Below are 15,116 nucleotides of genomic sequence, written 5' to 3'. Positions count from 1 at the left end.
ATAGATTCAAACATGGAAGTCATGATCCTGAATTTGCAAGGCCTGAGCAGAGCTGCTGTGGGTAAAACGAACTGGACGTCTCTCACTCATAAGTCAACATCAACTGGAGCATTGCAGCACACCCAAATACCTGGGAGTTACCCTGGACAATTCTCTGACCTACAAGAAGCACTGCCTGAATGAATATCAAGCCAAAAGTGGGTACTAGAAACATACGAAAGCTGACTGACACAACCTGGGGATTACAACCAGATACAGTGAAGACATCTTCCTTTGTGCTTTGCTACTCTGCTACTGAGTACGCTTGGCCAGTGTGGAACACATCTTAACACGCTAAAACAGTGGATGTGGTTCTTAATGAGACATGCCGCATTATCACAGGCTGTCTGCGCCCTACACTCCTGGAGAAATTACACTGTCTAGCCGGTATTGCACCACCTAACATCCACCAGGAAGTAACAGCCAATAATGAAAGGACCAAGGCAGTGACATCTCCGGCCCATCCCCTGTTCGGATATCAGCAAGCACGCCAATTCCTTAAATGAAGAAATAGTTTTCCAAGATCTACAGAGATACTCACAGGAACCCCTCAGCAAGCGAGAGTCTAAAAGTGGCAGGCTCAAACCCAGCACCTCAATCCATGGCTGATACCAAATGACTCCCTTCTGGACACACAGAAGACTGGGTGACTTGGAAGGCGCTAAACAGACTGTGCTTTGGCACCACGAGATGCAGAGCCAACCTTAAGAAATGGGGCCACAAAGTGGAGTCCACAACATGCGAGTGTGGAGAAGAGCAAACCACAGACCACCTATTACAATGGTTCTCAACTTGTGGGTCCCCATGTGTGTTGGCCTACAACTCCCAGAAATTTCAGCCAGTTTACCAGCTACTAGGATTTCTGGGAGTTGAAGGCCAAAACATCTGGGGACCCTCAGGTTGAGAACCACTGACCTATTACAATGCAGCCTGAGCCCTGCCACATGCACAATGGAGGGCCTTCTTATAGCAACACCAGATGCACTCCAAGTGGCCAACTACTGTTCAAAGCGCATTTAGTATAATGCTAAGTTTTTAAACTTTGTGGTTTCTCAAATACATTGGTTCACTCCTGATATGATAAATAAATCAACTTGAAGACAACAAACAACAGGAACAAAGCAGTGTCGATGGTAAAGCGACTACTATACATTCTGAATAATTACATTCAATTACTACTATACATTCTGAATATTTACATTAAGTATCAGAAAGATGTAGCTAGCTATAGTTCATCATGCATAATGCTACTACATTCATGTCTCAGAGAAAGAGAATATATATGGACAATGCTGCTTGGAAGATTGAGGCTCACCAGCTGTTCTCTTGATATTTGACTATCCAGGACAGTGAAACTGTGTGACTTCTACTAGCCCAAAGCAAGTGGTAAGGAGGCCATCTTTGAAACTACAGGGTGTCCCAAAAGTCTCCATACATAGGTAAAATTAACAAACTCATATTACCGTATTGCATCAAATTTAGGAGGTTCTTCTCAAAAATTGAGGCTCCAAAAAAGGGGTGTGTCTTGAAATGGATGGTGTCATAGAAGCGTGAGGTTTTTTTAGGTTCTTGCACTTTGCTGATGGCATTACCATTTCAGTTTGAGAGTTATTATTTATTTGTTTCATTTCTATACTGCTTTTCTCACCCTTGGCGGGACTCAAAGCGGTTCACAACATAAGAATGGCAAAATGCAATGCCTCACATAATATGAAATACATCACATATCTAAAATAAAATATAACTATGAATTAAAACCATTAAAACTATAAAACATCGGACACAGACATAAACAGTTCTCCCTAGTACAGTGGCTCTTAACCTGTGGGTCCCCAAATGTTTTGGCCTTCAACTCCCAGAAATCCTAACAGCTGGTAAACTAGCTGGGATTTCAGGGAGTTGTAGGCCAAAATACCTGGGGACCCTCAGGTTGAGAACTACTGCCCTAGTAGTTTTGAAATGGGTGGTTTAAAAAGTATTCTGGTCTCCTTGAAAGAAGGGGTTTAAAGATGGTGCAGATCCCCTTGAAAGAAGGTTTAACTGTGCTGGTCTCCTTGAAAGATAGGATTTAATGATGATCCAGGTCCCCTTGCTTTTCTGAAATCGGAGCTCCAGGAAGGTGTGTCTTGGAATTTAAAGTATTTTTTCTAAAACTGAAGCTCCTAAAAAGAGGGGTGCATCTTTGAATTGACTGAAACCTTTTTAGACATTTACATGAATCTGTTCACAATGTAATGTTTTAGTTGCACTGTTATTCAGAAAAAGGAAAATCCACCCATTTAAGCAAGCCTTGCAAATGCTGATTTGTTATCAGTAAATATCTAATTTTAAATGTTATATAATCTACGAGCTGTACCCTGGCCACGCGTTGCTGTGGCCTCAGAAAACAGGAATCCCGGACATGAAACAATCTGGGCTAGGGAACACCTCCCCACAAAGACTTCCTGTAGGAAGGAAGACGCCAGGCTTTTAAGCTGTAAGGGGTTTCAAAGGTTATGAAGGTAGGCAATGTATGTGTATATGATATATATGTGTGCATGTGTATATATGTGTATATTTGTGTGTGCTTGTGTATATGTATATATGTGTGGTTTGCATGTGTATATATATATGTGTATATGTTTATGTATGTGCATATGTATATGTGTGTGTATGTTATGTATGTGTATATATATGTGTGTATGTATATCTGAGTGCATACGTGTTTGTGTAGATATGTGCATATGTGTGTTGTTTGTATATGTGTGTAGGCCTTGGCTTACTTGGGCCCTCCAAACGTTCTGGACTTCAGTTCCCACAATTCCTAACAGCCAGAACAGCATGGCTGTTAGGAATTGTGGGAGTTGAAATCCAAAATGCCTGGAGGGCCCAAGTAAGCCCAGGCCTGGAGTATGAGATTTGTTACTGAACCTCTTTGGAGGCCTGTGCAGCCTCCTTCTGGCGTGGCTCCTCCTCCCTCTCTTTCCTTTCCCTCTCGCCTTCCTTGCCTGGCCAATGGAAAAGGTTTGATTGCTTCTTGGCTTCTTCTGTCCCTCCGCCTGTCCTTCTCCCTCTCCCTCCTCTCTCTCAGAAGGCTCTCAAGGCTGCTTTTCAGAGCAGCTTTGCTAGGCTGTTCTGGCTTCTTGGCTTGGCTCCCAAAGCAGGGAGAGGCAGCTACGGATGGCTGTTTGTCTGGGGGCGGAGCTAGGTTTTACACATGTGTGGTAAGTTTTTTTTTTAAGAATTGTAAAGCTGTTTTCACAGGTTTGGGTTTTTTTTTTAATTGTTGGTCATACCTTGCGGTATGAGAAGTTTGGAGGCCAAATTTGATGTCAGTTAGCCCCATTGTTTGTTTGTTTTTAGGCTACTAACGACGACCATTAGCTTTTTATATATTAAGATATACCCGGGATTGTGGAAAAAATTCTCAGGCCAAAAGGGGTCACGAAAAAGCTAGGGGACCCAGAACATTTCTAGAGGGCATATTTTGTGAAAAATTGATAAATTGTGGACACTGGGGTCTTACTGTATTTTAAAGTAGTTTAAAATATCTGAAATGTCTATCCAGTGATGTGGAATACCTAATTACAATTTTCTTTGCGGAACAGCAATGACTTCTTTGAGGAAACTCATCAGAATCACACAGGATACTATTATTGTACAGGTGTCTTCAAAGTGAATTTTACAGAGGGCTTACCCCTGAAATGAAGAATATGGGTTAATGAGCCCCCAGGTATTGCTGAAAAGCAACTACCAGCATTTCTCACCTGGAGGATGCCGACCAATCTAGGAGGCTGCACAATTTCCATCACCACCTTGAAAGGGTTGGGGTAATGTTTCCCAAGATACCCATTGGTTTCCTCTCTATCTTTCCATCCCCCACGTTGCCTGACTCATTCTGACAATGCATCTATCTGTCTATCTATCTATCTATCTATCTATCTATCTATCTATCTATCTATCTATCTAATGTAGCCACATATTTGTTCGTAAAATATCCACTAAATAAATGGAGTAAAATATTATATTAAATGGAACAAAATCCCCATTAAATACTATATTAAATGGAAGGCCCAAAACATTTTCTCCTCAGTTTCCAAACTGTTCCACTGTTTGTTTTAAATCAAAGGAAGTGTTTAACTTTCAACTCTTTCCCTATATCTTGCAGTTTTTTATAACATAATATGTCAGCAAGAAGATTTTACAACAGGCTGAAACATTTGTCTTTGAAGTTTTATTACAAAAATATATTTGCAAACATACAAAATTTTTAATGAAAAATGTTCTCTCTTAAACATTTATGCAATAACTTAATATTTGCCAACGTAATAAGATGGCACAAATCACATATCCATATACTGAAATGTTAATGATGCATTATGGTGACAGTTAAAAAGTAGCTCAAAAACCACTGGGCATAAATCTTTCTGGCAGAGGTTCAGCATCAACACTTTGAAGATTCAAATAGGAACAATATATTCTTATGCCCAACTATCTGATCTACAACTGTGCAAACAATTTGCACCACTTAAAATAAAAAGCTGCATAAGAGTCCACTTACCCCAATGGTCGCTAGAGCTTTTTTTTCTGAGTCTCCCACAAAACTAGGGTTCTTTTGATCTTAAATAATTCTTCAGGTGAGTATGCTATACCTTTGAAAAATGCCATGCCCATTCTTTCCGATTAAGCTATTGCTTAAAACCTCAAAGATCTGAAGCAACCCAAACTTTAATATGTACGTGAGTGCAAATTAAAAGCAGAAAACCCAAACATTGAGTATAGTAGTGTGCATTTTTAAAAACAAAGAACCACCATGTGCTCACAATGTTAAATTGATACAAAAACAAATCACAAGGGGAAGATTATTGCAATTGTTTTCCCACTTAAAAGTGAAGATATTGCATCCTAACATTTTCACAAAGATGGCAAAAATTGAGGTGAAATATATATTGCACACATTCCTCTTTAAGATATGCTTTAAAAAGCAACTCAGTAGCCAACAAGTGGCTGGGGTTTTTTTGTGTGTGTGTGTGTCCAAATACTCCACATGAAATACTCTACCCGAACTGTTTCTCAAAAACTATGCCTTACCTATATGGCATTGGTGGGTTCCATGAATGCACCAACCCAAGAAAACTCAAAATCTAGGCAACAGTAGAAATTAATATGTTGGTAGTATGAATAAATTCCATCTCATAATAGAAAATCAATGTAAGCTGCCCTTCCATTTTGTATTGTGCCATAGATCTTTGCAGACTAATTTATGTAAGGTCTGCCACAAATATATAGCCATTAGGCACATCTTTGAAATACTATTAAATAGTTAATGGAGCAGTTGTTAGAACCTTGACCTATAATACAGCAATCCGTTTTTGAATAAGCTGCATGTTTTAAAGCCACTTTTGAGTAGACAAATATTAAGTATTTTAACAAAAAGCTGCATATAGACAACAAAAATACATGCTTAGATAGTGAATAGTCATTTGGGGATATAGTCTAAAAATACCATCCACTTTGAAGAAATGCAGAATGCCTTACCAAAAGATTTCAAATGAAATTGCTCAAGTTGGTTCATTACACATTTGGTACTATTGCATGCAGGTAACAAAACTAAAATGTGTTGTTACAGATTCAAACTTAGACTAAAAAAAGTTAAGGTTAACCAGACTAAAGCTGTCCGGTCATTTCTACATTTTGTAAACATTTGGAACTTTCGCGCCAAGTTTGTTTTCCAAAACAATGCCTAAAAGGTTTTTCATTACTTTTAGTCACATTACGGCAAGCAATAAGAGCACTCGTGTGGTACATCAAATGTTGCTAACAGTGCTTTGTATGGTGTAGTACAACTCTGTTTCCTCACATAAATGCTGTAACATTGATGTGCGTTAAATTCAAGATTGAAACAAACCTGTAATCAAAAAATAAACTTTCATTATAACTTCTAGCTAAGGACATTCTCTTTGGGAACAGAGACCTATTTCTTGATATTGTACATGCCTCTAACACTTGAGAACTCTGATCTGCCAGCTACTGACTGAGGTTTCTAGGGAATTAAAATGCAAAATGGTAAATAGAAGTATAAAGTGTACTGAGAAAAACAACTGGAAATGTCAATGAAGTATTCCCTTTCATATTAACTTTGAAAACATAGGACAGTAACAGTACATTCAGTATCAGCAAAATCTTTACACAGTTTCACTTCTATATGTCTTTGGATATAACGCCTGTTTGAAAGGCTGTGAATCAATTTTAGTTCTTCATTATCACTGTCCCTAACTTGCTCTTTCACCACCAATCTTCTTCATGGTTGAGAAGTATCTCTTTTCCCATTCAGAATAATTACCAATAGCTAAATGCTTGCCATCCAAAAATGAAGGTTGGTATACATTTGGTTTGAGGGGGGGGGGGGGGTATGGTAATACAAACACTTGCAATGTACTGAAAAATAATGAGTGGCTTTGAGTCCACTGGCACTATCCCAAAAAAGCTAAGGAACAGGCTATTTAAAATGAGCAAGCATTTCTTGCTGATACGTAAATATGGGTGATTTGCTAAATGTCCAGCATACAAATAGACAGTTCTCACATTTCCTACAAAAAGTCTAGAAAGCCTGAAAAGACATGTTTACATCTCTCCATTAAAGCCAATACATTGGTTGAATGTTCATGTCACTACTAACACATTTCCCTGAATTCTGCACTCTTCCAATATAAAATACTATGTTTATATAACTAGAAACACTGAGTTCAAAGGCTGAAGAGGTTCTCTCCAAAGGCAGTTTGCTAAACATAAAAACATCCACCTAAAATCACTTAAATCATTTTGACGCATTAAAAAAATCAACATGCACTATTTATATCAAAACACTGATTAATGGTGGAGCTATGGGATAGAAATATAAAGACGACCTATTCAAACAAATATCTGATTTGTTAGCCATCACTTATTTAGTGTCACTAACGGCAATGTGTCTATTCTAGTTGGGGTTAAAACTAAATTTAGCACAAAAATTGTTTGATGAAGTAAATAAGATCTGGATAAAGACACTGCCACCATTCCCACAGTTAAATCTGTAAGAGTTATATATATATATATATATATATATATATATATTCTAATTCAATATGTCTCCATTGTAAACTCTCAGTAAATAAGGGTTTTTTGAATCCCTATGCATTTGAATGGCTTGGATAGGAAAGTTCTTATAACAGAGAACCAAAACGATGTTCTTCCACCATTTTATCAGTGCCCTGAAACATAAGCAGTGCAGGTTAACTGGACTACAAAATTTCTTTTAAAAATATTAAACCAAGATATTACTACCAAGAGACAGAAAAGAGTAGCCTTTAACAATTACTATTGCTTGAATAAATTGAAGTCTATGTTATATTAGAGTATTGCTAGCTACTATTACATGCCATAATGAAATAAATACTAGTCATGGAGAGACCCATAGCAGCATATAAAACGAATGGAGATCAGAATCTGACTTTCTTTGTGAAGAAGTTTGATCTTTACAGCAGTTTAACAGTGAAATATTAACCCATATCTGAAAATAGCTCATATCTGGAAAAAAATGGGGAGAATCTAAGACCACACTTGTCCATGTAACACCACCTCTTGAATGAATTACACACACCTCTCTGGAATCAGTCCATCCTTTATAGAGGAAAACCCTCTTCAACCATTTGTACTTACACAGGGGAGGATGATTGGGTAAAGCAACCACAATGATGTTCTATCCATTCATGTTTAAAAACTATTTGTTTTAAAACTGTACCACTACCAAAAACACCACACTAAAGATATCATCACAGGTACATTTTCACCTAGTTTTCATACTGCCTTAGTAAAAGAAAATGGAATATGCATATTAGCTCTGCATTCTGTGGAAATCAGTCAGTAATACCCTAAGGCCCTCCAGTTATAAGGCTAAAAGCAGAATTTTTGCATTGCATATCCATTATTTTCCAAAGCCCTACAGTTACCTGTATGTTGTAAATTAGCAGCTGGTTTCAGAACTCTTATTTTCAATGTAATGCAAAAAAAAAAAAATCATTTGTACTAAGTATTCTGGTGTCTTTGTGTATGTGTAAATTAGTACACTTTCACATTACACAAAGCCATGAAAACAAATGTGCTGAAAAGACCACTTTTCCTATACAGAAATAAAAGCCTGCTGGTGATTTGTCACAGTGAAACCTATATCACTTCTGCGAACATTACTCATCTAATTCTTCTAAATAACAAGCTCTATTAGGAAGCTAAAACCAAGAGTTCCAGAACTAAAAACAGTCTCCAAAAAGAGTACAGGTTTACAGATGAGGCATAATTGTTTCTGAAGCAGATATGCGATCCAGTGGAGTTGAATTCACAACGGTTATAACTTGATGCTGTCTGCATTCTTGGTCAAAACTTGTAAATAGACTTCATGAAGAGTACTGAGAAAATTCTCATCGTTCTGCAAGGGAAAATGAGGAATTTGAGGAGATCAGTACAAAAAATCATAACAGAAAGAAGGGAAGAGAAAGGAATGAAAACAAATGGAAGAAGAAAGAAAAAGAACAGAAGAAAAAAGAAAGAAGAGGGGAGAAGGTGTATGAGGGAAAGGGTGGAAGAAAAGAAAGAACCATAACTAAAATGCAAACATAGGCAATACAGGCTATATACATTAATCTATTATGAAATAACAAATATATTATGCCACAAAACAAAAGGAATGAGAAAACCCTAAGGATATACAGACATTTCAGCTGAGGAGAAAACAAATAGTATACCACAACAAGACCATTTTTCTGTTTAGTCTGTTCACTGGGTTTTGTTCTGACAATTAGCCTGTTTGTTCTGTCTGTACTTTTTCATGTCTCTACAATGTCAGCTGAATAATTTAAGCCACAATAATAATTATCTTTGTTACTAACTTTTCTGATTTCCTTTTGGGAAAAGATATCTGTGTATCCTAAGCTGGCAATCCCAATATATTAATGACAACAGAAAAAAAATTGTTTGGTTTTTATGGGTCTCACGATGCTGATTACACTAAACATAATTGCCATTTTCCCCAACAACCTTTGCATTACAAAATGTGTTCTCAGGGCCACTAGCAGGAACCTGAAAGTTTGACATGATTTTAATTACAAAGTAAAATTTCTGACAGCTCAGCTCTGTTCACAGTATTTTTCCTTCTCACTTCATAGTCAGCAAGTTCCTTTGTTATTCGCATGGTTCTGCCATGGAAAAAGAAATAACAGGTTGTGCAGAAAAAAATCTGACAAAGAAACAAAACATAGGCCACAAAGCTGATTTTATGACCTAGTAAGGGGCCCATTTCAGCCCTAACAATTCTATTATCAAAGTAGTATGTTTTCATGTCCTGTTATTTTCAGATCTCTACTCTGTATGCAGAGCAAGACTCACTGCTATCAGTGTAGAAAGTACCAGAATGTACTGATGTAGCACAAAGGTTTGTGAACTGGGGGTGGCAGAGAGGACAAAACAATCCTCTTAATACAAGCCTGTTCTTGGTGTAAGATTTTTCTCTGTGATTTTCTGGATTTACTGACACACTTATAAAGCAAACTTGAAAGTATAATTGAGAAGCATCCTTAAATATTTCAAATTTGCCAAGTTTCTTTTGATTTCCAAACACGAATGGCAAACATAATGCTGCGAACTCAAATATTTCTAAAAAGAAAAACAGGGTAGCCATTCAAGTCTAAGGAAAATCACAAAAAATTGTATTGGGTTTACATCTTTATTAGAGCATGAGATTTGCCAGCAAATCCCCCTTTTTTGTTTTTGTTTCAGGGTCTTGAAACTGAGGTGCACATTAGATTTGATGGCACACTAGGTAAAGGTTGTCCCCTGACATTAAGTCCAGTCATGTCTGATTCTGGGGTGTGGTGCTCATCTCCATTTCTAAGTCAAAGAGCCGGTGTTGTCCATAGACACCTCCAAGGTCATGTGGCTGGCATGACTGCATGGAGCGCCGTTACTTTCCTGCCGGAGCAGTACCTATTGATCTACTCACATTTGCATGTTTTCGAATTGCTAGGTTGGAAGAAGCTGGGGCTGACAGCGGAAGCTCACGCCACTTCCCGGAATCGAACCTGCGACCTTTCGGTCAACAAGCTCAAAAGCTCAGCGCTTTAACCCACTGCGCTACCAGGAGCACACTAGATTTGAGTAAATATGGCAATTAAACTGAGAGCTGAACAGGAGTAAATGATTTCAACAGTAAAAAATTTGGAAATTGTATCTTTGAAACTAGCCTGAAACATATTTGTGGTTTGCTCTTCTGCACCATACAGAGAAGGGCAAATTATCAAAACTGAATATGAGCTCTCATATTCTAAGTTACAGATGATACCTTTATTAGATGTATTAAAGTTTCTTGAAGCTGAGATCTACTAAGAGCTGTTGGAGGGAATGCCTGAACATCTACTGCTCCAAGGGCAGGTGGAGAAGAGGAACAAACTTTGCTTTCAGTTTCAGATGATTTCAAAGCTGACTGCTGGAACATACTTGGTGACAAGAGGACTGAGGGCACCACTGTGGTTGTAGCTGCAGCAAACTGTGGAGAAGCAACCTGCAAAGGAAGGGGCCAATGTAGATATTAAAGTCATTGCCTGTATACCTTTATTAAGAGTCCCTTCTAATGTTACTTCAGCAGCATATGTTCATCATTATGGCACATATCCTATTTTTGTAACCTGAGAACCCCAGTCTACAATCCAATAAAGCAATAATGTACTTCCTTTTCGTGTCAGCTTTGTCTAAGACACAGGAGAAAGGGATACGAAATGGCTCACTGCTGGCTTCTATTGCAGAGCTTTCAGAACTGTATGTTGCGACACATTAGTGTATCACGACATATTTGTGTGTCGGTTGCAGTAGGTGTGTTGCATGAATGTAATGAGAAACCCGAGGCTATGTGAAATAAGCAAGAAATCATGTATTTTTAAAATTAAAAATGAAAGGTTTTCATGAGATGTTGTGTCCTCATATATTTCATTACTGCTATTTATGTATGTCTTATAAGGGGTTGGTTTAACCTCTGGTTTACTAGTAAAACTGGATTAGTATGTGTGAAATAGTGCATGTTTAAAAATGTGTCACCAACATAAAATGTTTGTAAAGCTCTGCTCTAAAGTAATTTGGTTCTTTTGCTAGTACCGGAATGGGGGAAAAACATGCCACACTGACTGCCAACCAGAATAAAAGACAGCATGGTTTAAGTGATTTATGGCTGAAATACCATTACAATCAATAGGATTACAGCAAATTTTTGTGTATGCCTTGGAGCCCATCCCAGAAGAAAGGCAGGGCACAAACCCAATAAATAAACTAGTAAATAGAGAAATGAATAAATACAGGAAACAACTAATGAATCCATACTAATCAAAGTTTCATTTTAATGTAGTTCAGAGATATGTCTCATTAATAATAATATGGGCATTATAGTTGTTGGCTGTTTCTTGGCTTCCTTATAAAAACATTCTGAATTACATTGAAAAAATGAAAAAGGACTACAATATGCTTTCGAAAAAGTAGGGAATGTTTAAAAAGTTATCAAAAGTAATCGCTAACTGCATTCTTATTTTATACAGTTAAGGGCAAAATTTGTAAATATTCTCATTCTGTCAAGATTTGGAAATCTCAAAAAAAAAAAAAAAGCAAGAAAAAAGCATATTTGAAGATGCTTCCCACCATCTCAGTTATGTATGTCAACATTATAGCAACACAAACTGCTTGAGAACATGCCTTCTTCTCACTTTTACATTGGTTCTGTCCTCGAGGCCAACCAGAAATGCCCCTTTGGCAGCCCTGAGGCCTGTTCCCCTGCTGTTTGGAGCAGTACATTCAGCAAGATGTCCACAACTGTCTGGAATCCCCTTGATACTAAGCCTGTTCCAAGAATTCTCATTTTTATGTACATTTGGGAGGGATGACGGTATTTTGTTGGGCAGTTTTTTAATTCTTAAAGATAGCACAAATTTATTTCATGGGAGAAGAACTCAAGAACATAGCTGTGTTAGTCTGGAGCATCAGTATACAAAAGGACCCTGTAGCACCTAACAGACTAACTGAGAGAACCAAGTTGGTAGCGTAAATGTTTACAGACCAATCCTAAATCCTTAGATGTACCTTAGATAATGCTAGCAACTTTGTTTTCTCAGTCTTCAAAGGCCTATGAGATCCCTTTGCGTATAGTTTTTATGGTTGTTGCTCACCACTTTAAAATATTTAGATGTAAGTGGCTATTTAAATAAATACCTATTTATTTATTTATTTATTTATTTATTAGCGGAAGTGGTCTTAGCGGAAGTGGTCTCTAATTCGGCCTTGGTCTCCCAGCGCCTGGTGGTGCTGGGAGACTTTAACATCCACGCCGAGACCACTTTATCTGGCGCAGCTCAGGACTTTATGGCCACCATGACGGCCATAGGACTGTCACAGATAATATCTGGCCCCACGCATCAAGCTGGGCACACTCTCGACCTTGTCTTTGTGGCGGACGATGAATTGATCAGAGTGGAAGATCAAAACATCCTTCCAGTGTCATGGTCTGACCATCATCTGGTCACATTTAGACTTACTGCGACCCTAAACCTCCGCAGGGGTGGAGGACAAATTAAGATGGTCCGCCCTAGGAGACTGATGGATCCGGACGGATTCCTGAGGAATCTTAGGGTTCTTCCTGCCTTGGAGCCTGGCGATTCTATCGACGCCTTGGTAACTCTCTATAACGGGGAGATGGCCAGGGCGTTAGATACGATCGCACCCGAACGCCCCATCTCGTTGCGTCGTGACAGGCCATCTCCTTGGTTCACCGAGGAGCTGGCTGTGATGAAGCATACGAGAAGGGGGCTAGAGCGCAAATGGAGGAAATCTCGAGATGTATCTGATCGAACACGGGCTAGAGCCTCTCTTAAGGCATACTCCGTGGCCATACGGGCGGCCAGGAAGTCATTCACGACCGCTCGTATAGCATCTGCAGCAAATAGATCATCGGAGCTGTTTCGGGTCGTGGGAGAACTCCTCCACCCACCTGCGGTGGAGGAGGTCCCTGACGACCCCGCAGTTCGGTGTCGCGATTTCGCACACCATTTTGCAGATAAAGTCGCCCAGATACGCCTCGAGCTCGACTCCAATTCCATCGCAGTGCCAGGAGAGGTGACGGAGGCACCTGCTTGTCCAGTTTTATGGGATTCTTTTAGGCTTGTTCTCCCTGAAACAGTGGAGGAGATTCTTGGGGCTGTGAGAGCGACCACCTCATCTCTAGACCCATGCCCATCTTGGCTCATTAAATCAGCCAGGGAGGGGTTGGTTGACTGGTTTGTATTGATTATCAATGCATCGTTGGAGCAAGGGATTTTTCCATCTGGTTTGAAACAGGCAGTGGTTCGTCCACTCCTCAAAAAAGCTTCCCTTGACTCCACGGTGCTGAATAACTACAGGCCAGTCTCCAACCTCCCTTTCTTGGGTAAGGTGCTGGAGCGGGTGGTCGCCTCCCAGCTCCAGGGCTTCCTAGACGATACCAACTACCTAGATCAGGCACAGTCTGGTTTCAGGCCTGGTCATGGCACCGAGACAGCCTTGGTCGCCTTGGTGGATGACCTCCGCAGAGAGTTGGACAGGGGGAGTGTGACCCTGTTGGTTCTCCTGGACATCTCAGCGGCTTTCGATACCATCGATCATGGTATCCTTCTGGGTCGCCTCTCTGGGATGGGCCTTGGGGGCACGGTTTTGTCGTGGCTCCGGTCCTTCCTGGAGGGACGCACCCAGATGGTGAAGCTGAGAGACGCCTGCTCGGACCCCTGGCCTTTGACCTGTGGGGTCCCGCAAGGATCTATCTTGTCGCCCATGCTCTTCAACATCTACATGAAACCGCTGGGAGAGGTCATCCGGAGTTTTGGAGTTGGGTGCCATCTCTATGCGGATGACACACAACTCTACTACTCCTTTCCACCTAATTCCAAGGAGGCTTCTCGGGTGCTGGACGAGTGCCTGGCCGCTGTGTCGATCTGGATGAGGAAGAACAAGCTGAAGATCAATCCCGACAAGACAGAGGTCCTCCTGGTCGATCGTAAACCGGATCGGGGTATAGGGTGGCAACCTGTGTTGGACGGGGTTACACTCCCCCTGAAGCCACAGGTCCGCAGTTTGGGTGTCCTCCTGGATTCTTCGCTTACACTTGAGGCTCAGGTGTCGGCGGTATCCGGGAGGGCCTTTGCGCAACTGAGACTTGTGCGCCAGCTGCGACCGTACCTCGTGAAGGCGGATCTGGCCGGGGTGGTCCACGCCTTGGTCACCTCTAGAATGGATTACTGCAATGCGCTCTACGTGGGGCTGCCCTTGAAGACGGCTCGGAAACTACAATTGGTCCAGCGGGCAGCAGCCAGGATGCTAACTGGAGCTCATTATCAAGAGAGGTCAACCCTCTTGTTCAAGGAGCTCCACTGGCTGCCATTTATTTTCCGAGCCCAATTCAAGGTGCAGGTGCTCACCTACAAAGCCCTGAACGGTTTGGGACCACCCTACCTGCGTGACCGCATCTCCATCTACGAACCCACACGCTCGCTCCGGTCATCTGGGGAGGCCCTGCTCGTGATCCCACCTACGTCGCAAGCGCGCTTGGTGGGGACGCGGGACAGGGCCTTCTCTGTGGTGGCCCCCCGACTTTGGAATGCCCTCCCAAAAGAGCTTCGTCAGGCCCCTACTCTGGCAGTTTTCAGAAGGAACCTAAAAACTTGGCTGTTCCGATGTGCCTTCGCAGATTAGGAATCCCCATCCCAAGTCCTAGATGCACTTTAGCACAACTAATGTTGCTGCACACCGCACTTTTAATCCTACGTTCCTCCTGCCATCTCAGCACTTTTAACCCTGTACCGCATTGCGCTGGCCGAACCAGTTTTAATAGTGTCTTGATGTATTGTCATTGTGGTTATTTTGCTTAATTGTTTGATTTGCTTTGTTTATTGCTGTGTTATGTTTTCTATTGTATTGTGTTTTGTGGCTTCGGCCCGTGTAAGCCGCATCGAGTCCTTCGGGAGATGCTAGCGGGGTACAAATAAAGTTAATAATAATAATAATAA

The 15,116-nt window shown here is 40.6% G+C and overlaps 1 protein-coding gene across 2 annotated transcripts in view; it reads right to left on the bottom strand.

The window, feature by feature from the left end:
- Window positions 1-4,237: 4,237 nt before the first annotated feature.
- DCP1A (decapping mRNA 1A) overlaps window positions 4,238-15,116 on the bottom strand; it is a 38,572-nt gene continuing 27,693 nt past the window's right edge. For both annotated transcript variants that reach the window (XM_060766031.2, XM_060766032.2), the window contains 2 exons: window positions 10,388-10,606; window positions 4,238-8,479 (listed from right to left, as the gene is read on the bottom strand). In XM_060766031.2, coding sequence (XP_060622014.1) covers window positions 8,399-8,479; window positions 10,388-10,606 — 300 coding nt within the window. In that variant the 3' untranslated portion in view covers window positions 4,238-8,398. The remainder of the gene's footprint in view (window positions 8,480-10,387; window positions 10,607-15,116) is intronic.

Source organism: Anolis sagrei, chromosome 2 (genome assembly GCF_037176765.1).
Source record: "Anolis sagrei isolate rAnoSag1 chromosome 2, rAnoSag1.mat, whole genome shotgun sequence".
NCBI classification, from domain to species: domain Eukaryota; kingdom Metazoa; phylum Chordata; class Lepidosauria; order Squamata; family Dactyloidae; genus Anolis; species Anolis sagrei.
The sequence above is the reverse complement of the archived record's forward strand: the minus strand, read 5'-3'. Positions and strand labels throughout refer to the sequence as shown.